We start from the raw sequence: 27,586 nt of genomic DNA on the forward strand, positions 1-27,586 counted from the left end.
TGTGGTGAAGGGAACGTTCCCAGCTTTTTATCCAGGGCTGTCCCAGTGCTGCTGGGCAGCCTGGATGGATCAGTCATGGCCAGGGGTTGGATCTGGAGCTGTTGATGCCTCGGGTGCTGCTGTGGCTGTGGGGGGGTCCCAGCTCCTCCTGCCAGCCCCTGCACATGGAGCTGCTCCCACCTGGCTGCAGGTGCTGGAGCAATGGAAATGTGGAGCAAAGGTGCCAGTGCTGCTGCCTTCCAGAGTGAATTCCCAGGCTGGAGGGAGCCAAGGCTTCCAGATCCATCTGACTAGTGCAAGAGAGGTTCTAAACAGCTCATTTTAACCCTTAAAGCACCATTCCTTGAGTGCTCACAGCCCTGACAATGAGGCATCACTTCTGTGCTGTTCATTCCTGCCAGTCTGGGGGACCGAGGCTGTGAGGTGGAATGATGTACTCAGCACTCTAAAAGAACTCAGGGTGCAAGTGAAGGTCTGTTCTGAGCTGATTTTTGTCTCCCAGTCCTTTCTGCCTCTGGATGTGGGGATTTTACAGGCACTGCTGGTGGGAGACTCCAGGCTGGGATATGAGAGAGCAAAAGTTAAACTTGTAATCAGTGGAGGCTTTCTCCAGATCCACAGGTCTCTATAAATAAGGAATTGAACCTCAAGTTGTTGACATAATTCTTTCTGGCAAGATCCATATTGTAATTTAATTTCATTACATTTTGCCTGGACTCCTGAATATGTTTTGGTTCCATTGCTGTGCACGTTCAGACCACATCCAGACTCAGAGCTGGATTTTGTTGGCTCAGTGTCTCTCTTTTCCCACTAAAGCTTTGTAGGAGTTTGTTTCCAGGTACAATAAGCTGGTGTGAGGTGTTTGTTAGTGGTGAGCCTGTGAAAGCCAAATTTTAGTCGTTTTATGAGCACTGGGAAGGGGAGAAAGACAATTCCCTGCAGGTAGTGCTGTGAAAGTGTGAGAGGCTGCTCAGTGGGCAGAGAATTCTGGAATGGGTTGGGTTGGAAGGGGCAGGTCAGTTAATCCACCCCCTGCCATGGGACACCTTTCACTGTCCCAGGCTGCTCCAAGCCCTGTCCAGCCTGGCCTTGGGCACTGCCAGGGATCCAGGGGCACCCACAGCTGCTCTGGGCACCTGTACCAGGGCCTGCCCACCCTGCCAGGGAACAATTCCTGCCCAATATCCCATCCAGCCCTGCCTCTGGCAGTGGGAAGCCATTCTCTGTGTCCTGTCTGTCCATCCCTTGTCCCCTGTCTCTCTCCAGCTCTCCTGGATCCCCTTTAGACCCTGGAAGGGGCTCTGAGCTCTCTGTGAGCCTTCTCTTCTCCAGGCTGCCCAACTGGGACTGCCTGGCTGTGGATCTTTCCCTTGGGAGGGTCTCCAGCCTGGCACTGGGCTGTCCCAGGGATGCTGGAGGAAGGAGTGGGTGTCCCAATGTATTCCTGGTCCTGTCCATCCCCATCTGCTGGGAGCAGGGTCGCTGCCTCCCCAGCCCTGCTGCTCCCAGGGGTGTTGTGTGATTAAACCCTCTCATGGAATTACAGCGACTAATCCCATTAAAGATGTGAGCAGCACTAAAGGTGGTGGGAGGGCTAATCCCTCTGCTCCAGCCTTGCCAGGCTGAGCTCCCACCCTTGGGAATGTGGCCCTGTCACCTGGCTGAGCTGGCACTCCCTGGGGACAGATGCTGTGCCCTGGGGAAGGTCTCCAGCAGCTCTTCCCAATCCCTGGCAGCTCCTGCCTCGCTGTGTCCAGCACAGGGCTGGCTCCTTCCTACCAGAGCAGCAGCCAGAGGCCATCCCAGGTAAATCAGCTAATTCTGGCCTTGGGGTTGTTCATGGTTAGCAGGATTTAATTAAGACAAGCCCTAATTAGTTCTAAGCGGGTGAGTAGCTGCTTTGCCTGGAAGAGTTCCCTGCTCTTGTCTGGCAGCAGGGCTGCGCTGGCCTCGGGGGGCTGAGCCACGGGGATGTGGGAGACCCTGGATCGTCCTGGAATGTGGGGATAAAAGTCCCCTTGGAGCGGCTGGAGGGTTGTGCTGGGCACCCAAATCCCTCTTTAGGTTTTGTGAGCACCATTCTGGAGCTGTTCCCTCTTTCTCGGGGCTCCGTGTTCCTCTCACCAGAGGCACGGATGGCAGCGTGCCCAGAGCCCCAGGACTGGCACTGTCACCCCATTCAGCCCGGGTTTATCAGCAGGAGCAGCCGGTGCTGGCTCCGGGGTTATCACAGGAGATCCTGCCCCAGGACCGTGCTGTGTCCGGCTGCCCAGGGCTCCAAGGGCCACCCCAGCCCCTTTATCTGCCCCAGCCCGCTCAGCTGGAGATAAACCCAGCTCCCTGGCAAGGGGCATCGTCTGTGAACCCCTCGTTTTTAAGGAGCTTGGTTTAAAAAATGTCATTTTTGGAGCTCCACAAGGAGCCCCGATGGTCCCTGGTTGCGCCAGGTCTCGCTTTGATCCCGTGTTTCCCAGCAGTGTGGTGGGATGGAGCTGGTGCCAGCGTTGTGCAACGGGGGCAGTGACAGCAGGGTTGAGTTTTGGAGGGGGAGGTCAAGAGGAACCCCAGCAGAACTGGAGGCTTTGGCTGCTGTGCCCAGGTCAGCAGATTTTGTGCAGAAGCTGTGACTTGGGGCTTTTTGGGAGAAGGGAGTAGTTTACATGTCAAGCTGGGGGCTGGGGCTGAGGCTTCTCAGCCCACTGCTGCTTTCTGGAAAATTGCACCCCTGGATGTTTTATTGCAGGATTTCTAAACACAAAAGGCCTCACATTGGGTGACCCCGAGCGCGGGTGCCCCGGCGCTGGCTTTGCTCTCGTTACAAGGAATGCAGAGGATGTTTGGAGCCCTCCCCCTGCCCCATTTCCTCCAGCGAGCTGGGCTGCCCGGCCAAGACAAATATTGGGAGTAAACTATTGAACTTCCCTGGGCCCAGCACTCACAGAGCAGCGCCTGTTCTCCCCCTTCCTGGGCAGGGGCCGGGCTGGGGGGTGCAGATCTGTCCCCCTGCCCTGTGTCCAGAGCACCCCTCGCTCCCAGCTGGGCTGGGTGGCAGAGCAGGAGGAGAAAACCAGCCCCAAAGGGACAGCAGGATGGCTTGTGCCTTCCTTCCCACCCTGTGTGTGTTTTATTGGGCTCTGCAAGGCTGGGTGTAGCACCCATGAGCTCCTCCTCTGGGGTGGGGGTTTGGGAGCTCGTGGAGGGGAGCAGGATTTGTGTCCTTGCTGGCTTTTCAGAACAGTCCCCGTTCTGGATGAGATGTCTTGACTGACAGCTGGCTTTCTGCAGGGCACTGGGGTTGCCTCCTGTCCCTAAAATCTCTCAGGGCAGGTCCTGGTGGGTTTGAGCAGTTGGTGCTGGCCCTGCTGGGCTCTGTATGGTCCTACCCTGGTGACCCCAGTCCCACAGCCCTGGCACGGGGAAAAGCAGGGGCACAGAGCCTGAGCAGCCTCAGTCCTTGGGAAAATACCTTTCCTTTCCCAAGACCTCTCCCTGTCCCGGGGTGCTCTCGGGGGTGGGAGGTGCTCCCTGCTGCATCACAGAGCCCCCTCCACCTCCGGGCTTTTCCGAGGCCGTGCTGCCGGGCCAGCGCCGTGGGAGCGCAAAGCTGCAGGACTGGATTCCAGCTGCTGACCTGAGGTCACTGAAGGCGAGGAATGGGGCCAGCTTCAACCAATGTTTGGTGATTGCTCAAGGCTTGGCTTCCAAAAGCGGCTGGGGAGGCCGAAGGGCGGCCGGGCAGAGCCTGGAGGTGCCCGGCTCCGGCACGGCCCCGGCTGGAAGCGATGCTGAGCTGGCGTGGGAGCCGTGCCCGGGGCTCTGTTTGGGATGTGCTTTGGGGGTGGCAGCTCTCTGGTTTGGGGTGGGACAGTGGGACACGAGCCCCTGTGGAGGGAGGGAACGCTGTGGGCTTGGGGAAGTTTATTCCCAGCGTCTCCCTCTGCCTTCCCATTGTCCAGAGCAGTCCCTCCTCTCGCCTGGGGGTTCATGGTGGTGTGGGAAGGACTTTTCCCTGTTCCAGCAGCTCCAGCCATGCTCAGTGACCGATGCTCTTTTCCCTCCCACTCAGCGGAAAACAGATCCCTCTGGATCTGCTGAGATCCCTTTTCAATCCAGAATGGAGATTCCATCTTTCCCCTCTTGGCCAAATCCCAGCCTGCCAGGACCCACATTGCTGCCCCACATCATCCTGGAGCCGATCCCTGTGGAGCAGAGGAGCTCTCCGCTATCCCGGCTGTGCGTTTCCTTGGCAGATCCTGCTGGAAAAGTTGCCTCTCTGTCCATGAAAACACGTGCACGTGGCGGTTTCGCTCTCCTCCATCCTCCCTCCCTCTCTCTCTGTCCGGGCCAGCTGCTCCCTGCTCCAGCCAAGCCTGTGCTGCTGTTGCTGGCTCCAGCCCTGCCCGGGGGGAGAGCGTGGGTGCCTTCGCTGTCTGAGTCTGCTCCAACGCCAGCAAACAGGGGAAAAATGCTGCTTCTCGTGGCTGAGAAATTCCCCCGCTGTGGGGCTGCCAGGGAAGGGATCAGCTGGAGGGGCTGGACGGAGCTGGGGTGTCCCCAGAGCCCGTGGGGGACCCTGGCCTGGGCTGTCCCTGGGGGAGCCCAGCAGGCCATGGCCCGGTGCTGCCCCATCCTGAGAGGCCCCTTTGTGCTGGGGATTTCTCTAATGCCGCGGGGATGTCGGAGAGGGGCAAATCCCGGCTTACCCCGCGCCTCGGGGCAGCCCTGGAGGAGGTCGAGCTCCCATTTCCTTGGCAGGAGCTTTGCTGGAGGTGAAGCCCTGGTGGGAAGCGCTTTTCCCAGTGTCGGGGTGGGAGCGGTGCCATCCCACGGCCTCCCCACCCTCCACATCCTTCCTGCTCTTGTTTTCTCCTGCCTGGCACTTTTTTTGGGATAACAACCCTCTGGTGCTGGCACTGCTCTGCATCCCACAGCAGCTGGCAAGGAGCAGGCTTGGGGATGAGCTGGACACATCTGTGAGGGCACGGGGAAGGTACAAACCTCTTCTTGCTGCTGCCGTGGTGCCATGGGATGGTGAAGGGCCTCGTTAATCTTTTGTGATGACTTTTACACCACCCTGGCACCTCAGCTGTGTCCAAAAGGGCTGCAGGGCTCAGGATGAGTGTCCCTGGGGCCAGCAGGACCCTGCTGAGGGCATCACTCTGGGCATCATCCTTCCCCTCCAGGGCTGGAGGGAGCTGTGCTGCAAATCCAGGTTTTCCATGGCATTGGCTGATCCTCCTCCTCCTCACAGGGGACTGTCATCAGAAAAATCCCAGAAATATCCAAATTACCGTATCAGCTGCAGCTTGGCCGTGGGTCCTGCCGAGGAGCCGTGGCTGGACGTGTTCCATTGCTAATTGGAATCACTCACTGCCATCCTCACCCGCTGCCTTTGTGCTGCCTGCTGGCAGAGAAAGTGGTGGGATGCATCCAGAGGGAGGGAGGGATGCATCCAAAGGGCACTGGCTGTGTGCTGGTGCAGCCCCCCAGCTTGGCAGGGGGTGCTGGGGGAACAGCACAAACCTCAGTGTCTGCTGCCTTTAAAATAAATAAAAAAAAAAATACTGATTTATTTATTTAATGCTTCCAGCACTCTAACCCAGCTGGAGCAATTGAAATAATTGGAGTAATTTGAGTAATGCAAGAGATTTCAATAAGCTACAACAGCCCAGGACAGGGCTGGGGGCAGGCAGGTGACAAGGGGCTGTGACACCAAGGGGAGGCACAGTTTGTGCTGTCACCATCAGGAGCCTGCAGCACCCCGCTCTCCTCCTGGGGGGTTTTAAGAGAACTTAAAACTTTTGCTGATTTTAGGGTGATCACAGCCTCTGCCAGAAACTTTTTGGTGGCAGCTCAGCTGCTTTTGAGCCCATCCTTTTCTCCTGGGTAGGGACAACCAGGGGCACTCGGCAGTGACTGAGAAATCTGGGATTTTGTCCTGCTGAGAGATGTGGGAAGAAGGAGCGTTCACTGAGTGGCTCTGGGCTGTCAGGTCTGTGTTGGAGGAGGGATGTGAGGCTTTCCTCTTTTGCCCATTGGGCTGAAACACCTCGGGAATGGGGTGGGTGGGAATTAGAGTTTGCTGTTCCTGCCCAAGGATTTATTCCTGGCTGGTGGAATCTGCCTGGGGGGGTCTCTGGATGCTGGAGCCGCCGCTTTCCTGCCCAGTCCCAGCTCTGGAGGAACATCTGCTTGTGTTTGGTGGGGCTGGCGTCCCAGCAGCCCCGAATCCCTTCCCCCTCTGTTATTTATAGCATTTCACCAACATCTGGAGCTGGAGCGGGCGCTGGCTGCCTCCAGCCGGGGATGGGGCAGGGGAGTGTGGCCAGCAGGGAGGGGGGCAATGAGCCCCGAGCCCTCCCAGCAGCGTGCAGGGGGCTGCAGCATCCCAGCGTGGAGCTGAGCCCCAGCCAGGGCTTGGGAAGCCCCCAGGAGCATCCTTGCTCTGCTTTTCCAGCCCTGGGGATGGGGGAGAGCTGCCGTGTCCTCTCCCCACGGTGCAGTCCCACTCTCCGGGTGGGTTTGGAGGCTCCTTTGGCATTTGCTGTCCCCCCCTCCAAGTGTCACCAAGGTCCCCTGGCCCTGGGGGGTGCAGTGCTACAATAGCCCCCGTTCTGGTGCTGCTTTAATGGGAAAACTTGAGTCATTTCTGGGGGAAGGGGAAGGGAGCAGGATCCTGGCACAGCGATCCCGCTCCAGCCGTGGCACCATCCCAAAGCCTCCTGCTTCTCATGGCAAGAGGGGCTGTGGGTACTGCTGATGGCTCCAGCTTCTCCCAGCCTTCCTCATCTCCGCAGAGTGGAAGACAGCGAGGTTTCACCACTCCCCTTTCCGGAGCGGTGACAAAAATCTGCTTAAAGTTAAGCGCATCCCTAAATCTGTGCACAGGCAGCAGCCTTTGAGCTTCCAACAAAGCTGTGGTAATAATAGTGGCAATTAAAGCTTGCCCGAGGCTCGGCTCAGCTCCCAGTATAACCAGTAGTGCCAAGGGAGGGTGCCCTGGCAGGGGGTGTAAATGGGTCCCTTGTTCTGGTGGTGCAGTGGCCCCTGGGCCCCTTTCCTGCCCCTCCTTGGCTCTTTCCAGGCTCCCACTGTTGCCCCTCGCTCCTCTCCCTGCTGGGGTTTGGATTTGGGTCAGGATCCTGCATTTCTGCTGCACAAGCCCTGAAGGTGGCTGTGCATCCCCTCCCCTGCATCCCCTGCTGTGTGCAGGGGCTGGAGGAGTCCCAGCTGGGGGCACAACAGTGGGAATGGACCCCAAGGCTCTGAGCAGTGTTCTCTGTCCCCTCAGGACATCTCCATGTCCCAAGGTGTCCCCAGGGCAGGACAGCAGCCCGGTGTCCCCCAGCCCTGGTGGGTTCTGCCTCTGAGGTTTGTTTTGGAGGGTGCACAGGAGCCATTTTCTGACAGAAACCACATGGGAAAGGAGAGGAAACACCATGGCAAGCTGACTTGAAGTATGTTAACAATGCAAATTAGGCAGGAATGCTCCTGCCTGGGTTTTCTCCAGCTCTGCCAAGCAGGGATGGAAAGGTTTGACCTGTCCTGGGTGATCCAGAGCCTGGAGTGCATCCAGCAATTCCCAGCAGGGGCGACTGGAGCCTGTTTGGTGAAGCCCCCAGGGTGGGCAGGGGGGTCTGGGCTGCTGTTGGGAGCAGGGTGAGGTGGTCCCAGGCAGGACTGAGGCGATTAGGGCCGAGCCCTGATCCCTCCCGGTGATTATGAGCAGCACACCCAGGAGATGAGCTTGGTGGAGCTCCAGCAAATCCCCATTCCAGGGCACGAGAGGGGCTGGAGCTCCTGCTCCCATCGTGGGACACCCCCTGGGACACCCCCTGGACACCCCCTGGACACCCCCTGGACACCCCCTGGGACACCCTGCCCTTGCCATCAGCCTGGGAGGAGGTTTGGGGTGAGCCCGGTGCCATCGGGCGCTGCAGGAGCCGCGTTGAGCCGGGAGCCAGCGGGATCCCAGGGCAGATGGTACCGATGGCCTCTAGAGTAGCTCTGTGTCTGTGTGCTCCTCTCCCTCCTCCTCCTCCTCCTCCTCCTCTTCCTCTCCTGAAGGACCCAGGGTGTCCACGCTGGCAGGGGTGTTTTATTCCCGGAATAAAGCCCTAAACCGTGGCTGTCAGGGCTCTTTGGCCCGTTGTGGGCAGGAGTTTGTGGGGCAGAGGGGCTGGGGACAGTCCTGGGTATGGAGAGCTTCAGGGTGTTCCTGAAGCTTTCTGGGCTGGTTTTGAAATGCCCTTTTTTTTATCCCTGTTCCTGCTCAGGGTCAGGCTGGGAGGTGGTGTGAAGGTGCAGGTTGGTTTTGTGAGGCAGTGTCCTTTGGGACACTCCTGTGGGGAGCAGGGGACATCCCTGTCCTGGGCTGGGGCAGCAGGAGGGGCTCTGGCACCGGTGGCCTCGTGCTGTTGAGCTGGGCTTTAGTAGGGGCAGGTGGATAACGGAGCTCTGGGGCTGCTCTGCTGCCCCCCAAAACCCAGGAGGGGAGTTTGGCTCCTTTTGATGCTTCTGGGAATGGGTTCTGCTTTCATGGAGGCTTCCACCTGCTAATTAATGGTGTGGAAACCTCTGGTTAATCAGAGCTGGTGCCATTTCTGCCAGCAGCCCCAGGTGTGGGCAGTGGGAAAGGCTCTGGTCACTGCAGGGACCTGCATGGGGTGACCCAGAGCCAGGGCTGGGACACCCCATGGGCCAAGGGACATCTCTGGGGAGCCCCAGGGAGCTCAGCCTTGTCTCTGGAACACCCCAATGAGCCAAGGGTGACCCCAGGTGACCCCCACGGACCAAAGGGTGTCCCTGAGGGACCCCAGTTCCCATCAGCAGCGCTGGAAACTCTAAGGGAAATAAAAAATCAGATGCTGCAAAGAGTTGCCATGAGATTGTGAGAGCTGGCAACACCCAATCAGGTTTTTTTTTCATTTTACTGAAAGCATTTCATTGTTATTTAATGTCTTGTTTGTGCATTTTTAAATGGACCAGCTTGAGCTGCGCTTCCGAAACCTTTTTCCTTGGAAAATGCTGCTGGTTTGCCCCAAGCTGCAGCTCCAGGGTGCAGTTAATGGTCCAGGCAGCATTTATTATCTGCACAGACATTCCTGGGGATGGTACAGACAGGGATGGAGCGTGCCCTGCTTAATCCAGCTCATAAAATCAGTGCCTGGATTCCTGGAGAGGAGGGGGAAAAAAAAAAAAAAAAAAGAAGCTTCATTTTGCAAAATTTTTACTTTGGTGTGTGTGGGCAACTTTTGGCTTTTTAAGACAAAAAAAAAAGAGTTGAATTTTGTTGCTTTACAGCATCCACGTGAATGTAACTTAATCCAAAGTGGTTTCCAGGCTCTTGGCGCGTGAGAGGCGGCGCAGCCTCCTCCGGAGCGCTTCTGCAGGCAGCTCCTGGGAAGCCCAGATAACTTCTGCTGTTCCAGGGAACGTTTCTGTGGCACGGCTTGGGTTTCACAAAGGCCAAATTCCCCCGGGAGCTTAGGAAATATCTTCCCAGAACACAAGCAGGGAAACGCTGGCACGGGTCAAAAAGAAAATAACGAGCGGAGCTGGCAGGAGAGGCAGCGGCTCTGTTTCTTGGGGGGAGCGAGGGGAGTGTCAGCCTCTGCTTAATCCCAGACAGGGGTTTTGCAGAGCTCAGCTCCAAGACCTGTTTTTTCCAGCAGCCAAGGATTGCGTTAGCTGGGAGGTTTAAGAGCCCAGCAAAAGCCCTGGATCATCTCTGCGGGAGGATAAGCAGTTTTCCCCCAGGATTTTTGCCTAGAACAGATGCTGGATTGGGATTATTTTTTTTTTTTTATATGCATATATATTTAAAAATAAATGTCTTGAATACATTCCAGTTAAGGGCCTTGAGTTCAAGATTGTGCAGTGAAAGCAGCACAAGCCCACGTAGGTCATGGCACAAGTCAGCGCCCTCACAGCCAAAGGGATCCTGCAGCGAAGCTTTTCCCTGTCTGGTTTGTGCAGTGAGTAATTTGATTTCACTGCTGATCCCAGGGGATGCCCTGGAGGAGGAGGAGGAGGAGGAGGAGGAGGGACTGACCCTGTGTTCCCAGGGGATCCCCACGCTGCACCTCCAGCACAGATTTTTGGGTGGTTCTCAGTGATTTCTCCCACTGCTGCAAGAGCTCTGAGCCTGGAAAAATGGAGCCAGGAGGAAAATGGTTTTGAAAGGTCCTTTTTAAACCCGAAGAGGTGATCCCAGATGGATTTTGGTGATCCCAGATGCACTTTGGTGACCCCAGACATGCTCCCCTTGTCCTGTCACACAGAGCCCCGTGTGTCCTTTAAGGTCACACGAGTCCGACCCTCCTGGGCCGGTTGAATCATTTCCTGTTTTGTTCAGTTTTGAAGAACTCCAAGGCAGGCTGGAAATGTTTGCAGATAGGGTGAACCATCTGCTCTGGGGCCATGGGAAAAGTGCAGCAGGGTTAAATCCAAATAAAAAGTGCAGAGGGAGAGGATGGGGGTGCAGGGCTGCCCTGGGTGTGCACAGCAGGTAGAGGAGGGGCTTGGCAGCCCCATCCTTGTTTGGGTTGTTCACTGATCACTTTTTTTCCCTTTAAGAACAGAATCTGGGATTGAGATGTCAACACCATGAGCTGGTTTTTAATAAAAATCCCGTTTGCTAAGGGGATCTCTAAAATTCAGGAGCAGTGTGCAGCAGTTTTGAGTGTCTGCGATGCCTGTGATGGGCACTGCTGGTGGTGACCCTTGTGTGTGAGCAGTTTTGGAGGGATTTGGTGGTTAAGGTGCCCCTCCTGTGCCAGAGGAGACACAATCCTGACTGATGGGCTCTGGGGAATTCTGCTTGACCTTCAGTGGTTCCTTCCCACCTGAACCATTCTGTGTGTAAAGCATTTTGCTTCCCTGTCTCTTCCTGGAGGCTGGGATTGGGCTGGTCAGGCTGGTGCTGAAGAACCCTGATCCCTGTCTGTCCCCCCTGGGCACTGCAGCCACAGCCAGAATTGCCCAGAGCAGCTGTGGCTGTCCCTGGATCCCTGGAAGTGTCCAAAGCCAGCTTGGATGGAGCTTGGAGCAGCCTGGGACAGTGGGAGGTGTCCCTGCCATGGCAGGGGACTGGAACAGGGGGGGTTTTTAAGGTTCCTTCCAACCCATCTGGAATTCTATGAATTCATCTATAGAATTAATCTCTTCTATCTGATTCAAATTCCATCCCCCAGCACAGGGATCCCTGGAATTCTATGCAAATTCCATCCCCCAGCACAGGGATCCCCAGTAGTGATCCTTCTGTGTGTCCCCATTTTGTTCTCCTCTGTAAAATCCCTCCTTGAGGGGATGAAGGAGTTGGGGGGTTTGGTGTTTCATGGTGCCTTTCGGCCAAGAGAGGAAGGAGGAGGAAATTGCTGCCTGGATTTTTAATTTGGAGGGGAAGGCTGTAAGAGATTTCCCTGGGAATGTGATCCCAGACAAATCCTCTCTGTGGGCAGGCAGGGAGCAGTGGTGCTCCTGCCAAGGGAAGGGTAAAACTCATCCAGGGGGGATGTTTTCCTTAAGCTGTGGGTGGAAATGAACACCCTGAATCTCCGAGGTGCCAAGCTGGAGCCGCCTGGCACGAGAGCTGCTGGCAGGAGCAGCATCCCAGGGAATGCAGTGGGTCCTGAAAACCTGGAGAAAACCAGGATTTGTCACTCCCTGGCTGCCCCAAGGAGCCTTAAAGCATTTTCCATGGCATGAGGGGAAGCACTCAACTCCTCACGTGCCCCTGTGCTGTTCATCCTGCCGAGCTCAGCCTTCCTGACCTGCAGGGAGCTCTTGGATGTTCATCATCCTCACTGGGAGGGGATGGCACCAGTGGGTGATGCCGGTGTCACCAAGGGTGTGGCACTGCCTTAAATACCTGCCTGAGGTTAATCCCAGGTCTGGGTGAGCCTGGGCAAAGCACGACTGGGCCTTGGTTCCTCCCTGCCCGGGGCTGGGGCTTGGCGGGGGGGTCCCAGCCTGTGGGTGGATGAATCTGAGCCACTCCTGGTGAAGGAAATGCATTTTTTGTTTTGTTTTCATTTTTCTGGAGTGGTTTTGGACAATTGGGTTTCGAAAATAGACTCAATGAGAGGAAATCCATTTGTCAACCCGTCCCCACGCCGAGGACGGGGGGCAGATACGGCGCTTCCTCGGGGCTTTATTTACGGTCACATCTGCCCGAGAGCCACCCCAAAGCCAACAATAAACCCCCGTGCCTTGTGTCCCCCACCCTCTCCTCCATGAACCAGGATTTGAACGGACAGAAGGAGCTGTGCCCACGTCTCTGCCACCTGAAGAAAGGCCCCAATGGCTACGGCTTCAACCTGCACAGCGAGAAATCCCGGCCGGGGCAGTTCATCCGCTCGGTGGATCCCGACTCGCCGGCTTCCCGGGCAGGGCTGCGGCCCCAGGACCGCCTGGTGGAGGTAACGGGGGCACAGCAGCAGGGCTGGGACCCTGGGGAAGCCAAAACAACCCCCATCCCCTCACCTTTCTCATCTGATCCCCCCTGTATTCCTCTAATTGGGAGGCCTGATGGGGCTGCTCTGGATTTGTGCTCTTCCCTCTCCTGCCGAGTGGGCATTTGTGAGCTCTGGAGTCTGGGTAAATTACACAGGAGAAACTTGGCATTGTTTAGGCTGGAAAAGCCCTCCAAGACCAGTGAGTCCAGCCATTCCCCCAGCACTGCCAAGGCCACCCCTGTCCCCAAGGTGCTGTGCTGGCTCTGGCTGGCACCAGGAGGGTGCCACAGGTTACACCTGTGGGCGTAAGGCCAGGTTGGTGCTGCCCAGCTGAGCTGATGCCCTGCAGGGAATGCTTGGGAAAAACAGGGGAAGAGTCTTTGCAGAGATTTTAAGACACAAAATTATGAAAGGTGGGGGGAAAGTGTTCTTGGGAGCATCTTGCTGGTTACCAGGTGCTGGACAACACTGATGGGGCCAAAAAGTTGGGATGGGGCTGGGAATTGCGCTCTCTTTGGCTTGAGGGTTGTGTTTTCCTGGAGAAGGAGGTTCCCCATCCAGAGCTGCCTGTCAGGGCAGAGGGACAGGCAGGGACTGACCCAGCAGCCAGCTGCCATCACCCCTTTCCCTGGGGGAGCACATGGATATCCCCTGCTTGGGCTGTTCCCCGGGAGGTTGAACCCCAAAACCACCCCATAGGGACCGAGCCGTGGCCCTCGCTCCCAGCTCAGAGAGGAGTGGGATTTGCACCCCTGGAAGAGTGTGAGCTGGGAAAATCCCAGAGCAGAGCACTCTTCTGCTTTCCAGGCCCATGAATAATTGTTCCCCAGCCAGTGGGAGCTGCTGCCTGTTCCCAGCAGCTGAAAGTTTAATGCTGGGAGCAGCGTGGGGCCGGGGCCGGGCGCGGGGCACGGGTGGCAGTGGCTGGGTGGTGTCACATCCAGGGGTCGAGTTATTTATTTATGGGCTTGGCCCAGGGCCTGGCACACACAAAGCAGCTCGGGGTGAGCTGGCGAGCTCAGAAACCCGATCCCCTCCCTGCCTGCTCTTTGGGGCTGGGATAAATATTTGATGCCCCCCAGGCCTGTGCCAGGGTGGGGGGAGAGCAGCCCTGGGCTCAGCCATGCCCTGGGTGTGGATTGGGGTGAGCTGGAGTGGCAGGACAGGGATGGAGCAGGGCTGTGAGCTGGCAGCACCTGGAAGGAGCTGCAGAACCTGCAAGGGGTTTCTGTTCATCCTAGCCCTGAGGAGCAGGATGAGCCTGGTTCCCCCCAAAGGGGATCCCGGAGTTTGGAGCTCAGGGTCCCTTTGGATGAGGACGAGCTCTGGGTGGTGCAGGGGAGCCCTTCCCGGTGGGACAAAGGGTGATTCATTGCCTCTGAACAATGTCCTGAGTCACCATTGTCCCCTCTCTGCGGGGAACAATCGGGAGCCAGGATCACATTCCCTGTAGGCAGGGCAGGGAGAGATGAATCCGTGCACCAGGCACAGGGACACAAAAATCCACCCTTTTCCACGGCAGAGGGGTGAAGGATGTCACCACAGGACACATTCCGAGGGGAAGGCTGGGTTTGACACAGGCAGGGGGTTTGGTGGGAGCTTTGGGGTCTGTGATTCCCCAGGGATGTGTTTGGGATGTGGGCAGAGGTGTGAGGGAACACGGAGGATGCTCTGGGGGGTTCCAGGAGGCTGTGGCTGGCTGGACAGGGGGAAGGAAAACACCTGCAGCCTTCCTATCATCCCAACAGGAATGATAAAAGGCGAATCCCAGTCCTTAGGGAGAGAGGGGGCTCTGGGAGCCAGGAGCAGCCTCTCTGGGCGCAGGTTTGGGTTCTGATGCCGGGGTTCTGCAGGTGAACGGGATAAACGTGGAGGGCCTGCGGCACTCGGAGGTGGTGTCCCACATCAAATCCAGGGAGAGCGAAGCCAGGCTCCTGGTGGTGGACCCCGAGACAGACGAGTACTTCAAGAAGCTGGGGGTGACCCCCACGGAGGAGCACACCAAAGGTGAGACCTTCCCTTCCCAGGGAGGAGACCCTGTGCTAGGGGTGGGATCTCAGGAGAGTCACATTTCCCTCCTGTCTCATCCCTCAGTAGTTTCCTGAGCACCACCCAGCTATTTATAAATAGTGAGAATGCACCCTCACCCAGCCAAAAAAACACTTTGTTGCTTTTACACGGTGAATAATCAGCTCAGGAACTCGCTGCCACCGAGGGACTGAGGTGTGGTGGGATTTGGGGGGAGCCTTCAAGGCCAGGTTGAACAGGAGCAGCCTGTTCTGGTGGAAGGTGTCCCTGCCCGTGGGGGGACTGGATGAGCTTTAAGGTCCCTTCCAACCTGAATCACACCACGATTCTCTGATTCCCTGATTGCTCCTTGCTCCAGTGCAGGATTCTGTGGGCAGCTGCAGACTCCATGTGCAGAGGGAAGGGCTCCACGCTGCCTGATCACGGCATGCCCGCTGCAGGAAATGTTTCCCTGGCCACCGAAACCTGGCAGGGAAAGCTGCTCATCCACTCCCCAACCTGCCCCACGCTGGCTGGGGACACAGCTCCCAGCCTGGCCTGTCCCCAGCTCAATGGGCAGCTCTGTTCCCAGCACAGCTGCTCCTTATCTGATTCCCGGGATGCTCAATGGGCAGATTTGTCCCCAGAAATGGGTCAGACAATGCTGGGGAGCCACAGGGTGTCAGATGCTCCGAGGAGGAGCTGGGGCTGGCTGCTGGCACTGCCATAAAGGAGCCCTTGTTCCTGGCAGCGTGGCTGGGTGCTGCATTCACCAGGGAGCAGGACTTGGGTCTGCCTGGCACCTGCCTTGGTAAATTCTGCTCTTGCACCTCAAACTGGCACTTTCCAAGCCTTGCAGCTCATCCTGAGCACCTCAAGCTTGAGTGGCTTTTAGATTAAATTTTTATAGATGTGGCAAATTTGTTTCAGAAGTCCAGTCCCACTTTTCTATTCCTTGCCATCTGAAGCTTGTTTTTCATTTAAGTAATTTAAAATTTAGCCAGCTACAATACCAGAGACATGAACATCCCTTCTGTGTGAGCTGACTCTTGTGGTGCCCTTTGCTCAGAGCTTATCCTACTCTAAACAAGAGTCCAACATTCACTGCAAAACCTTATTTAAGGATTCCAAAGCCACACAGAGGTTTCTGCACCAGCAGAGTCTCAAAATCACGATTTAGGTTTATTTTTCTGCTTTGCCCCAGAAATCCCTGCAGTCTGCAATGATGCAGCCCCCAGTCAGTCCCTAGGGAAAGCGTCCCTGCTTGACATAATTCAGTTATTAATCCTGTCCCAATTAACACATCTGTTAGTCTGGAACAGTGAGACATGGTAATGCCTGGGGCAATGACTTGATCGTGGTGACTGGCAGCTTAAATGCATAAAAATTGCCATTGTGTGGGCTATTGTTAGGGTAAATCATTGGAAGTGAGCAAAAAGAAAAATTCCAGAGGGCCTGGGGAGCCAGTTGTGTGCCAGACACTGTTGTGACAACACTGTGATGATGATTTTGATGAAGATTTTTGAGTTGACTTTTAAGATTTTTTATTAAAGAACTTCTGAAAACACACTAATGATCAAAAAATAAATGGGAGTGTGCAGCAGATAGTGCCTGCAGAAGGAGGTTACTTGGTCCTTTTCCTGGCAGGTGTTTTCCTCTGATCAAAAGGGTGAAATGGAGTGAAATCAGGGGATTTGGCAAGGATGTGGTTCTAGAAGGGCACAGGGAGAGGGAAACAGCACAGCACAAAGTCAAGAGCCAGGATGAGCTGGTTGGGGTGGGCAGGGGAGGAGGAAGGTGTGGGATGGCAGGTGATGCTGCTGAGGGATGCTCTCCTGAGAGCTGAGGGGACTCACTGGGTGTTTTCTGTGTGTGTCCAGGTGTGGTGCCCCAGCCCATGACAAATGGATCTGCACAGACTCAGGTGAGTCCTCACCTGCCCTGGGGACAGCCTGGGGGATGTGTTGGAGTGAGCAGGAGGGATCAGGCTCTTTCCCTGGAAACCTCTTTCCCTGTGCCAGGATGCTCAAGTCCCCAAGGCTCATTAGCTCAGCTTTACTGCTGCCTCCTGCTTTAATTACTCCCCACCACAACTTTAATTTAGAGGTTGATCAAGGCCAATTTCAGCCCCATTTAATCCCTGGGAGAGAGGAGGAGGTGGCAGTGTCCCAGCTGTGGCAGGAGGTGCCAGAGCCCTGCCTGGGGTGTGGGAGAGCAGCAGGGGATGCAGGGGAGCTCCTGCAGCAGGACCATCCATCCCTTCAGCTCCATTCCATCCCTGGAGCAGCCCAGCATTGCTGGATCCAGGGATTTGTTGTGTTTTTAACTCTGGCAAAAAGCAAACTGATGTTTTCCTTTCCTCCAGCTGAATGGAGGATCCACATCTTCATCTCACAGCGACCTGCAGAGTCCTGGGAAGGAATCTGAGGTAAAAATCCCGAGGGCTCCCTGTCTCTTTTGCACCCTGAGTGCAATCCTGCCTCACAGTGCTGCTCTCTGTCAATCAGTTTTATTTTAGCTCCCAGACAAGGTTCACTTGTACCCACCCAGCAACCAAAATCCAGGCTTTTCCTCTCATCCCTTGCACTGTGGGTGTTCACTGGCACCTCCTTGGGCAGTGATTCCTGCTTGGATAATTTGGGAGGTGGGAGCTGAAGGGATGGCTGCAGGGTTTGGGATCTGAGGTGTAATTACACTGATGAGCTACAGCAAGGCTGGAGATCTGTGAGGAGCAGAGCTGTGAGGCTCAAGTGCTGCCAGCAGGACCAGGGCAGGCTAAAATTGGAAAAAAAAAAAAAAGCCAATTTTAATTTATTTATTATTTTTTTTAAATTTGGAGCACAGTGAATTTATCACAGTGTTTAAAGGAGGGGAGGGGTTGTTTTTGGTGACAGGCTGGGCTGAAGGGGTTTCTGTGGTATGGCTCAACACTGGAAAAGTTCAAAACTTGTTGGGCAAGGTGAAGTGGCAACCAAAAGTCAACACAGGGCATAGATCAGTATTCTCAGGCATTAATGATTTAGCAGGTTTTTCTCCTCTTAAAATAAGAAGTGGGGATTTGTACTAAGAAGTAGGGGATTCACAAAGTGCTCAAAAATTTACCTTTAGCACAAGGCTTTGCTGTAAATAGAGCAAAGTCCCCATGCAGGTGCCCTGTGGGGTCTCTGCCATGCTGTCCCCTGCCCTGGGACATTTGGGAGCAGGAATGTGACAGCACCAAGTGCTCACATGGCCTCTCTGAGCACCCTCAGCCCCAAGGCTCGGGCACCAGCTGTGGCCAAGCGCCTGCAATCTGCCAGTTCCCCCCTGAGGAGCTGAATAATGCATGTCCTGATCCAATGGCTCTGCCCTGGGCTGGTCCTGGGGCTCTCCCGTGGTCACTGCACCCGTCAGAGTCCCTGGGGTGGAGAGGTTGGGAAGGTGGGCTGTGCTGGAGCTCTCCTGGGCTGCTCAGGGGTCTCTGGGGGGGTTTCCTGGGCTCAGTTTGGTTTAGTTCAGCCCTGCTGTTATCTCAGTGCTGATGGAAGGCTCTGCCCGCCGTTATCAGCAGGGTCTGTGCTCTGTTTCAGAGCTGGGCATGTGTGCTGGGGCAGCAGGAGAGCTCTGAAATGTTTCCCTGAAACCAAAGATCTCTGTGCTGGCTTTACCCACGGCTGACACGAGTGCAGTGGGCAGCACCTCCCCAGTTCCTGCTTTTCCACTCCCAGCTGAGCACTCACACATTCTTCAGGCAGGGGAACACCCCCACAAAACAAATGAACTCCACGGGCACAGCACAGGGAAGGAGCTTTGACTTTCTGCTCCTAAAAAACCCATCCCTGAGCATTTGCTTGTTGTGCAGGATGGAGGAAATCCTTGGTGGGCTTGTTAAGCACTGGGAGGTGGTGGAGGAATGCCTGGATGTGGCACTCAGTGATGATGATGAGGTGGGACTCCATGATCCCAGAGGGTTTCTGTCGCTCTATTAAGGAACGGCTGGAAAGAGACGACACAGACTCTCATGGAGTCAGAACAGGAGAATTCCTTAGTTTATTGCTTCAGCCTTGTTTTATAGACTGGTTCGTGGAAAATACAGAAAGGAAACTCTTATTGGTTAGTGAACTGCTACATCACCATCATTGGTCAGTGGTGTACAACACCCTCTGACTTTCTCTTGCCAAGAAAACAAAGGACAGACAAACAGCACCTGCAAGGGCTGTTTTCTGTCTTTGAGGATTGTTTTTAAATCCTCCCATGAATTTCTCAGGCTAGCTTTCCAGAGCTAACATCCATTTCCAGCCTCAGGGATTCCGTGTGAGGGCGTGGGAAGGCTGACACTCCCTCCCTCCCTTCCCCACGCAGGACGGGGACACGGACAAGAAGGACCCGTTTGAGGAGAGCGGGCTGAGCCTGAGCCCCACGGCCGCCGAGGCCAAGGAGAAGGTGAGGGCCAAGCGTGTGAAGAAGCGAGCGCCACAGATGGACTGGAACAAGAAACGGGAGATTTTCAGCAATTTCTGAGCCCTGCTGGTGGCCGCCGTCCGCTCTCCTCCGCCCCAGCTTGGACCTTTCTGAGGTGCCTACGCCCTGTCCCTCGGTGTCCACGTGAGATGCTTTGTGCTCTGCTCTTCACTGGTTGCTTTTACGAGGCGTATTTTAAAGTCCTTTTTATTTTTATTTTTTATTATTATTGTTGTTATTATTATTGTTATTGTTACTCACCAGCGATTCTCATAAGACAAATGTGACCAAAGCTCCTTTTCTCGCTTGCTCCAGCTGCCCACCGTCCCCCATTCCTATGAGAAAGGACTGGAAGAATTTTAACTCTTGTTCCTTACCTGCATCATTTAGGCTTCTGTTACTTCTTTTTTACTTTTTATGTGAGGTGTTTTGGCTTTGTGGGTGTCCCAGGCTGAGCCCCGTGGGATGCTCTGTGCCCCTGTGGAAACATCTCACGGCTCGTGGTGGGTCCCTCCCCAGCTCCCCATGCCCAGCATTAGCTACTCCCACCATGGGAAGATGGACTGTGGCTGGAAATGGTTTGTTGGCTTTGCTATTGAAGCAAAAACATTTGTTTTGTTGGTTTTTTGTTGGTTTTTTTGTTGGTTTTTTTTTATTGAAGTCCCATGTGTTTCCAGTTAGTTTTGGAACCTCCCCCCAGCAGCAGCTCCTGCCCAGGCAGTAAAAGCCCATTTTTCACCCCAAACAGCTGTGCAGAGGGGAGAGGGTGGGGTTTAAAAGCAAACCCCAAACCCAAAGGGCGCAGCTCTCCCTGCCTGCAGCCGTGGATGTGGCAGGGGAGGAGGGAGAGGGGCTGGTCCTGCCCCACGGAGCACAAAGATGAGAACCACGAGATGCTACAAAAACTCCTTGGACAGACCTGGCAGTGAGGATCACCCAACATCTGCTTCCAGGAGGGAGCAGCTCCAACTGAGGCTCGGTGCTGGGGAGTGGAGCTGGTCCAGGTCCCACCTGGGCTGGATTTGGTGGCCCCAGCCAGGAGTGTCACCGCTGGAAGGACATCCTCCAAAACCGTGGGGCTGGAGATGGAGCAGGCACTGGTGTGATGGAGTGGGCAGCACCTTTGGCTTCCTGTGGCCTCCTCCAAAGCCCCACTCTGGGCACTGAGTGTATCTTTAAAGCATTACAGATTAAGTCCGTGTAAGCTCTTTATTGTTGCCTTTGGCTGTGTGAGTGAAGGTGACTCAGCTGAGCTGCAGCGCTCCCAGGTAGCAGAGCTGAGTTACCAGGGCAGGGGCTGGGGCTGTCCCACTCCCTCCCACACCCAGCAGCAATCCCAGCCCTGCTGTGGGAAAGGACTGGGAGTACAAAGCCACTTTTCCCAGTCCCCTGGCCGTGGATGGTGTGACCACAGAGCTGTGGCTGTGCCCTGCTGGGATGAAACCCTGGTGTGCTACGGATGTGGGAACAGCTCTGCATGGATTTCCTAAGGTATTTCCACATTTTGGAGCTAAAAGGTGCCTTATACCATTCTCTGCCCTCCTCAGCAGTGGGCTGGGGCTCAGCACAGGGTGTTTGGCTTCCCTGGGGAGCAGCTGGAGCCCGTGGCCTTATGCTGCTGGCAGGAGAGTGTGGAGAGCCTCAGGGGTGAAGGAGATGAGTTCTCTTTATGAAAGTTATCTTCTAGGATTGTCGATGGGCTGAACAGGTTGAAAATAATGACTTTGGAGAGGAACAGGTGCAGGTGTTTGGCTGTGGGTGACGAGACAGGCGCTGGGGTGATGGGGGATGTGGAGAGGCTGCCTCCCCTTGGGGCTCTGCCATTAACAAGACACCTCTTCCCCCTCCCACTTCAAATTCCTGCTCTCTTTCTGGCCCCCAAAATACTGTCTTCTCTCTCTGGGTAATGTTTGGAAGGAGCTCTTTTCCATGGTGTGCCCGTGTTGCCAAACCCCGGCAGCGCCGGGCTGTGCAGGGCAGAGCATTCCCAGGACACAGCAGAGAGCACAGACCTGGTGACAACACCCCAATTCCCATCCAGGACTGCTGTATTTGAAGGGGGGAGTAAGAAAAAAAAACAACCTTGTGTAGTGTTGAATGTAGATCAAAAGAAATCAGGTGTGCAAATCCATGTTGGTAAGATTGAAAATTTTAATCTCTTAGTCCGTGGAAACTGCTCCTGGTTGAAGCATTACTGCATTCCTGACATCTTGTAGCTCAGTAGTAATTATTCAGTTCCTGTACATTTAACTTGGAAAAGAAAGAAATCAATAAAGTCTAAGGCTGTCAGCAGCATTGCAAACCCACCATGTACACGGTAATGTCAGTAATAAACTTGGTTTGCCATGTACCCAGCACTTATCTGCTCCTTCCTCAGCTGCTCAGGGAGCCCAGAGCGGAACTGCAGCCCTTTAGCACATTGTAAACTTCGCTTCCTCCCTCGCCTCTTTAAAGAGGAGCTGGAATTACTCCTTTGAAGCTCCACAATGAAGTCAGCACTGCCCTTTCTTTGAAGAACAAAACCAGGGGTGGTGCTGTCCCTCTGTCAGCTCCTGGGGGTGGCTGCTGGAACCCTCGTGGCACGAACAGGCAGTGGCACTGCCTCGGCTCCTGCCCAGAGGTCACTCATCCAGGCACTGATTCCCTCTGCTCCTGCCTTGGGAAGGCTTCAGCTGCACCTCAGAATCCCAGGATCACCAAGGTTGGAAAAGATCTCCAGGATCATCGAGTTCAACCTGTGTCCCATCCCCAGCCCAAAGCACCGAGTGTCACCTCCAGGGCTGGGAACTCCAGCACCTCCCTGGGCAGCCCCTTCCAGTGTTTAACAACCTTTTCCATGAAGAAATGGAAATCCTGCTGTCCACCCTGGATGCCCCCTGGCACAGCTCTTGCCCTGCTGGCAGCAGAGCTGGTTGTGTGGCAGGGCTGGGCAGGTTGCCACGGTTCAGCCTTGCTGAGGTCACCCACGTTCTCCCCTCAGCCAGTGTCACACAAAGGCCAGCAAAGCTCGTGGGTGCAAAAAAACCCCTCACCACCTTTATTAAACGAGTATTTACAAGCAGCAGCAAGTCCCTGAGGACAAAGCTTTTCTCTCCAGTGACTCAGTGTGGCACAGCTGGCACATGCTCAGCCATTCACCAGGCTGGAGCCTTCAGCTCTGTCCCAGCAGGATTGCTGCCTCTCAAAGCCCCTTTTTTCCTCTGGAGAGCTGAGCCATTGCCAGTGGCTGCTCCCTGGGGCTGCTGCAGCAGGCTGCTGTCCCCTGCAGTCACACTGCCAGCCCTGTGCCAGGCCCAGCTTTAGCAGGACTCAGCCCAAGCAGCTTGGTGGCTCTCCAAAGGCTGGATGATCCCTCAGCGTCTCTTGGCAGCTGGGCAGATGTCTTGGTTGAGGCACTGGCTGCAGCGAGGGTTCACAGGCAGGCAGGTCTGCTGCCCAAAGCCCACCAGGAGCCAGTTGATCTCCTTCCAGAGGTCCCTGCAGCGAGAGGAGAAACAGCAGTGCTGCCACGCAGCTGCTTGGAAGGGGTAAGGAACAGCCTGTGGTGTTAATGGGATCCCTTTCCCCTTCTGCCTGTTCCTCCTGGCTTCCCCTGGAGGTGAGTCCCAGCCCTTCCTGCTCCCTGCTAGGAACAGCCCTCCCAGCCTTTCCTGCTCCTGCTGAGCTGGGTGGGGAGCAGTGCCTGTGCTGGGGCACGTGCCAGGTGTGGAGCTGTCCCTGTGTACGTGTCAGCTGCTGTTCAATACTGAAAATCAATCACCAGCGGGGGCAGGATCCAGCCCTGGGCTGATGCTGCTGTGGCCAGCGGGCTCAGCAATGCCTGTGTGGAAAAGCACCTGGCTTGAGTCGTGGTCAACTTGGTAAGGCAAAAATCAGGGGTGAAGAGCTCTGCTGGTGGAGACTGAGCCATCTGACAGCAACAGAACCAGCACGCAGGTGAGGTGCTGCTGCTGCAGCTCTGGCAGAGGGGAAACACCTTGAGCTACTGCAACCCTGGAAAGAGGAGGGACCCAAAATGCAGTCCCTGGAACTGCCCCAAGCAGGACTTTGTGCAGACATGGCTCCTGCAGCCAGCAGAGGCTCACCTGGGCAGCCACTCCTCCAGTGCCACCCGAGTCTCCTCGGGGTACTTGGTCTCCTTCTTCACCCACTTGAGCCTGTTTGAGATCCTGTGCACGTGGGTGTCCACAGCTGGGGAGGGAGAGCCCAGAGTTTAGGTGGGGCAGGCACACCTGAACAGAGAGAGCAGAGCCAGAGCTGCCTGTGACAGCCACCAGGCCCAGGGCAAGGCTTCCCCTGGGGCAGCAGCCGGGGGGAGCGCAGGGCAGGGGCTGCTCACTCCAAGAACAAACATTTTCTTCCCAGGCCCGGAGCCAAAAGAATTTGGGGTGGGTGTCTCTCCCCAGGCTCACACAGCCCCAGCCAGCCTCTCTCCCAAGGCTCCCCTGCCCCATGGAGCAGGCACAGGGCAGCCTGGCCCCCCGGCCCTCTCCACGTTCTCATCCTCCCGGAGTTTCAGCTGAAGTTACGCAAATTGTGATCTCTGCCCCTTCCTCTGCCCACGTGGAAAACACATTTCATAATACCCACCAGCAGAGAGGGCTTGGGAGGCTTAAAGCAGTGTTTATAATGTGCTTTGAGCTCAAAAGCTCTGAATGCAAAGTGTATTATTGTTAGATCAGCAGTGATAAACCTGTCTCTGGGGCTAATTGGGCAAAACCCAGGAAATTGCTGTAAACAGGAAGACTAAGCCTTGCCTCCCAAATCAAAACGGAGCACACAATTATTTGGAAAACACTTGGCTGGTTTGGCTGCCTCTGGACTTCCCTCCCCCACAGCAGGAGAACAACAGAGCCCAAGGGCTGCTGGATGCAGTGCAGGGGCCACGGCCTGTCCAGCTGATGGTCACCAGAGGGGCTGCAGGACCCAGCTCCCGCCTCATCCTGCCTTTCCCAGGGCTCTTCCATCAAGCAGCACATCCTTTTGGAATGCTAATCTATCCCCAGGGATCTGCAGGTGATGCTCCAGCCCCATCTGGCACCAGCTCCCCAGGGCAGTGACTTCCCTTGGGAATTTCTGCTGTCAAATCTGGGGAGGAACATCAGCTGCTTAAATCCTACAGCTCACTGAGTGAGAGGCTGAGGGTCACATCGTTCCCCCACCCAAATACTCTGCAGATGTCTGAAGGGATGTTACCAGGCTCCTGGGGGCTGGGGCTGCAGTGCTTCCCCTCTGCTTGGGGAATGGATTGGGATTTAGGAGAGGGATGGGAAAAGCAGAGTCCAAGTTACCTATCCCAGCCACGCTGTCCCAGGCAATGTGCATGGCCAAATGGGCCATTTTGGGCCCAACTCCTGGCAGCTGCACCAGCTCCTCCACAGTGCTGGGGATGTCACCCCCGTACTTCTGCTTCAGGATGGCTGTGGTCTGCTTGATGTACTTCACCTTGTTCTGGAAAACCAAGGGGAAAGGCACACAATCCAAGCTGCCCTCCAGCACAGGGAAAACAGACACAGCCCAGAAAAGCAGCCATTCCTGAGTGTGTGTTACACATGGGAGCCATGGAGGAGACAGAGCCTTGACTTCTACTTGCAGTCAAAATGCTGAGAGCTGGGAGCTCCAAGCTCCCTGCAGGCTCCAGATCCTGCAGCCAAGAATCTCATCTTGCTGGCAATGCAAAGTACCAAAATTGGTGTCAAATCCAGCTTTTAGCCTGATGCCAGGGGAGAGCTCCCCACAAGAAGGGCACAGGGGGTTCCTCTGTGTCCCTGTGGCGATCCTGCACTCACCCTCCAGAATCCCACGGGATAAATGATCTGTCCCAGGCTCTCATCATCCATCTGCAGCACGCTGTCCACGGTGAGGCCGCGCTGGCGCAGGCGCAGCATGGCAGCGCTCGTCACCTGGTCCTTGGTCTGGCTGGACAGCATCAGGGCCAGCAGCACCTGGTAGCGCATGACCTGGGGACAAAAGGGACACTGAGACACCCTGGGAGGGTCCAGCACCACCCTCAGTGCACGGTGAGCTCCCACCCTTCAGCCCTACCCACCTCCAAGAGACTGGGAGGTGCAACAGGAATAATCCATAACCTTTCATACAATAAAGGGAGGTAAGAAACACCTTCAAGCTCAGCTGTGAGAGGGCAGGGAGCAGCTCTGTTTGCTGGGATCTCACTCCAAAGATGCCAGTGCTGAACCACAAAGGGCTGGACAAAGCTTTTCCCGAAGGTGGAATTCTCAGGACCCACAGGATGCACAAGTATAAATGCCCAATGATTTTTCATGCAACTTCTGCTCTAAGCAGCTTTTGAAAATCCCAACCCTTTCGCAGTAGGCTTCAGTAGGAACTGGGTGTCTGGCTCCAATGAGCTCCTCAGGGAACCAAATCCAAAGAACTGGGATGATAGAGACTGGGAGAAGAAGGACAAATCCCAGGAATTCCTCTGCTGCTGCCACACAGGGTTTATCTAGGCCATCACCCCCTATTTCCCAATTCTTTCTCCCCAGATGTGATTCCATCCCACCAGAGTGAGGAGGATGATGCAACTAACCCAAAATGACCCGGGACACAATCCTGCCTCCAGCTCTCCTGCAAAGTTTACAAAACCACAGGTGCACCAGGGAAAGTCCCTGAGTGCGTGGAAGCAGGATAATCTCAGGGTACAAAGAAATGGTGTGAGGAGCTGAGGGTTACAACATCCACTTTTTCTTGGAAGCAACAAGCCCGCTTCCCCAGGGAGGAGAAGCTATTTCTGTGTGGTGCACCGTGGTCCCCTGGCCCCACAGCTGCCAGCCCACGTGGCTGAGAGTGTGTGAGCTCTCTGGGTCTGGGCTCAGAGCTCATCTTCTCCCCAGGGATCCCAGCCCAGGGCAGGATGCCAGCAGCAAGGGCAGCGTTCCATGTGCCGAGGCTGTCCAGCTGTGTCCTCCAGACCCCTCCCTCAGAGCCCAGCAGTTCCCGCTGCTCCTCTGAGCCGGCCTCTGGATGATCCCCACATTCCCACTCCAGAGACTCCTGCTGCTCCAGTTCCTTGGGGTTGGATTAGCTGGTCTCCATAGTCACCTCCAACCCTAACAATTCCCACATTCCCACTCCAGTGGCTCCCACTGCTCCTCCAAGTCTGCCCATGGGTGCTCCCCACATTCCTCTGTGTGCCACAGCCACCTTGCTGGGTACTTTCCTTGGACTCCTACAGAGTCTTTTAAGGAAAAGAAGAACGTGGCAGCACTGCCCCTCACATCCATCACATCCTCTGGAATTGGTCCCAGAGTCCCAATCCAGTTTCTATCTGGGAAACATCCCAAGTGGGACAGATCCACAAGCATGAGGGAGGCTGTGTTTTCCTGTGCCTGCCGGAGCTGGCAGCAGGATGCTGTTCCCTGTGGGAATGCTGTTCCCTCTGGGAATACTGGTAGCTGTGGGATTGCTGTTCCCTCTGGGAATGCTGTTCCCTCTGGGAATGCTGTTCCCTCTGGGAATACTGGTAGCTGTGGGATTGCTGTTCCCTCTGGGAATGCTGTTCCCTGTGGGATTGCTATTCCCTGTGGGAATGCTGATCCCAGTGGGAATGCTGATCCCAGTGGGAATGCTGTTCCTTTGGGAATGCTGTTCCCCATGGGAATGCTGATCCCAGTGGGAATGCTGGTCCCAGTGGGAATGCTGTTCCTTTGGGAATGCTGATCCCAGTGGGAATGCTGGTCCCGTGGGAATGCTGGTACCTGCGGAGGTGCGCTGATGTCGTAGCACTTGTGCACTCCCATCTCATCCACGGGAGCATCCCTGCTGCTCCTCATCTCCCGGATGCGCTCCAGCTGCTCCCGCCAGCCCGGCGGCTCCCAGCGCTCTGCCCGGGGCTCGGCCCCATCGCCCTGTCCCGCTTCATAGGCGATGGCGAGGCTCTTCCTCCTCCTCCTCCTGCTCCTGCTCGGCCTCGGGGTGCCCGCCGTGCCCTGGATCCCTGCAGGGGATGGCAGGGACATTCCAGGCTTGAGGAAAGCTGCCTCCAGTGACAGCACCGAGCAGCCAGGGGAGCCCGAGCAGGGCGAGCTCCCTGCCCTCAGTCCCAAAGCGAACAGCGCCCGTCCCACAGCTCCAGGCACAGCTAGCACGGGCTGAGGGAGCTGGGAGACAAACGGCAGAAAGGTGACAGATGGGGACACAGCACAGGTGAGGCTGCTGAAGGTGCATCCCAGCCCAGGACACCCAGCCCGTGTCACAGCAGGCCGGGCCGCCGGTGCAGCCCCAGCCGCTCCATGTGCGCCACAGCCCCGATGCTCCCTCCCCGTACTGCCCGCCATCAGCAATCTCCCCTCTCCCCGTTCCCCCAGCAAACCGCGATCCGTGTCTCCTATTGCTGACCCCCGTCCGTACCCGCGGTGCCCCCGGCCGAGCGGAGCCGCCTCAGCGCTGCGGGCCCGGCCCGGGCCGCACTCATGGCGGCCCCGCGAACTACCGGGACCAGAGAGCAGCGGGCCCGGAACGGGCTCCGTGAACTACCGGGACCAGAGAGCAGCGGGCCCGGAACGGGCTCCGTGAACTACCGGGACCAGAGAGCAGCGGGCTCGGCCCGGGCCACGCTCATGGCGGCTCCGTGAACTACCGGGACCAGAGAGCAGCGGGCCCGGCCCGGGCCGCGCTCATGGCGGCTCCGTGAACTACCGGGACCAGAGAGCAGCGGGCCC

At 56.1% G+C, this 27,586-nt stretch overlaps 3 protein-coding genes across 8 annotated transcripts in view; 2 read left to right on the top strand and 1 right to left on the bottom strand.

The window, feature by feature from the left end:
- Window positions 1-21,047, top strand: part of NHERF2 (NHERF family PDZ scaffold protein 2) — a 32,360-nt gene extending 11,313 nt beyond the window's left edge. For both annotated transcript variants that reach the window (XM_058849791.1, XM_058849792.1), the window contains exons 3-7: window positions 12,246-12,422; window positions 14,312-14,465; window positions 16,346-16,389; window positions 16,831-16,893; window positions 18,807-21,047. In XM_058849791.1, coding sequence (XP_058705774.1) covers window positions 12,246-12,422; window positions 14,312-14,465; window positions 16,346-16,389; window positions 16,831-16,893; window positions 18,807-18,965 — 597 coding nt within the window. In that variant the 3' untranslated portion in view covers window positions 18,966-21,047. The remainder of the gene's footprint in view (window positions 1-12,245; window positions 12,423-14,311; window positions 14,466-16,345; window positions 16,390-16,830; window positions 16,894-18,806) is intronic.
- Window positions 21,048-21,925: 878 nt separating this feature from the next.
- Window positions 21,926-27,560, bottom strand: NTHL1 (nth like DNA glycosylase 1). Of its 5 annotated transcripts, none has more exons than XM_058849796.1 (7): window positions 27,511-27,560; window positions 27,276-27,304; window positions 26,624-26,862; window positions 24,695-24,865; window positions 24,197-24,356; window positions 22,991-23,096; window positions 21,926-22,382 (listed from the first exon to the last, which is right to left on the bottom strand). In XM_058849796.1, exons 1-7 carry the CDS (start codon window positions 27,543-27,545, stop codon window positions 22,259-22,261), a joined length of 864 nt encoding a protein of 287 aa, XP_058705779.1. In that variant the 5' UTR covers window positions 27,546-27,560; the 3' UTR covers window positions 21,926-22,258. The 5 variants fall into 5 exon arrangements, 4 of the variants coding, with proteins under 4 accessions (XP_058705779.1, XP_058705780.1, XP_058705777.1 ...); XM_058849797.1 differs by lacking the exon at window positions 27,511-27,560 and adding an exon at window positions 27,452-27,501; XM_058849794.1 differs by lacking the exon at window positions 27,511-27,560 and having other exon boundaries at window positions 27,276-27,442.
- The window catches only part of TSC2 (TSC complex subunit 2), a 34,241-nt gene continuing 33,601 nt past the window's right edge, over window positions 26,947-27,586 (top strand). Inside the window, exon 1 of the mRNA XM_058849762.1 lies at window positions 26,947-27,071. The gene's annotated coding sequence lies outside the window, so the exon portion shown is untranslated. The remainder of the gene's footprint in view (window positions 27,072-27,586) is intronic.

Source organism: Poecile atricapillus, chromosome 14 (assembly GCF_030490865.1).
Source record: "Poecile atricapillus isolate bPoeAtr1 chromosome 14, bPoeAtr1.hap1, whole genome shotgun sequence".
Taxonomy (NCBI): domain Eukaryota; kingdom Metazoa; phylum Chordata; class Aves; order Passeriformes; family Paridae; genus Poecile; species Poecile atricapillus.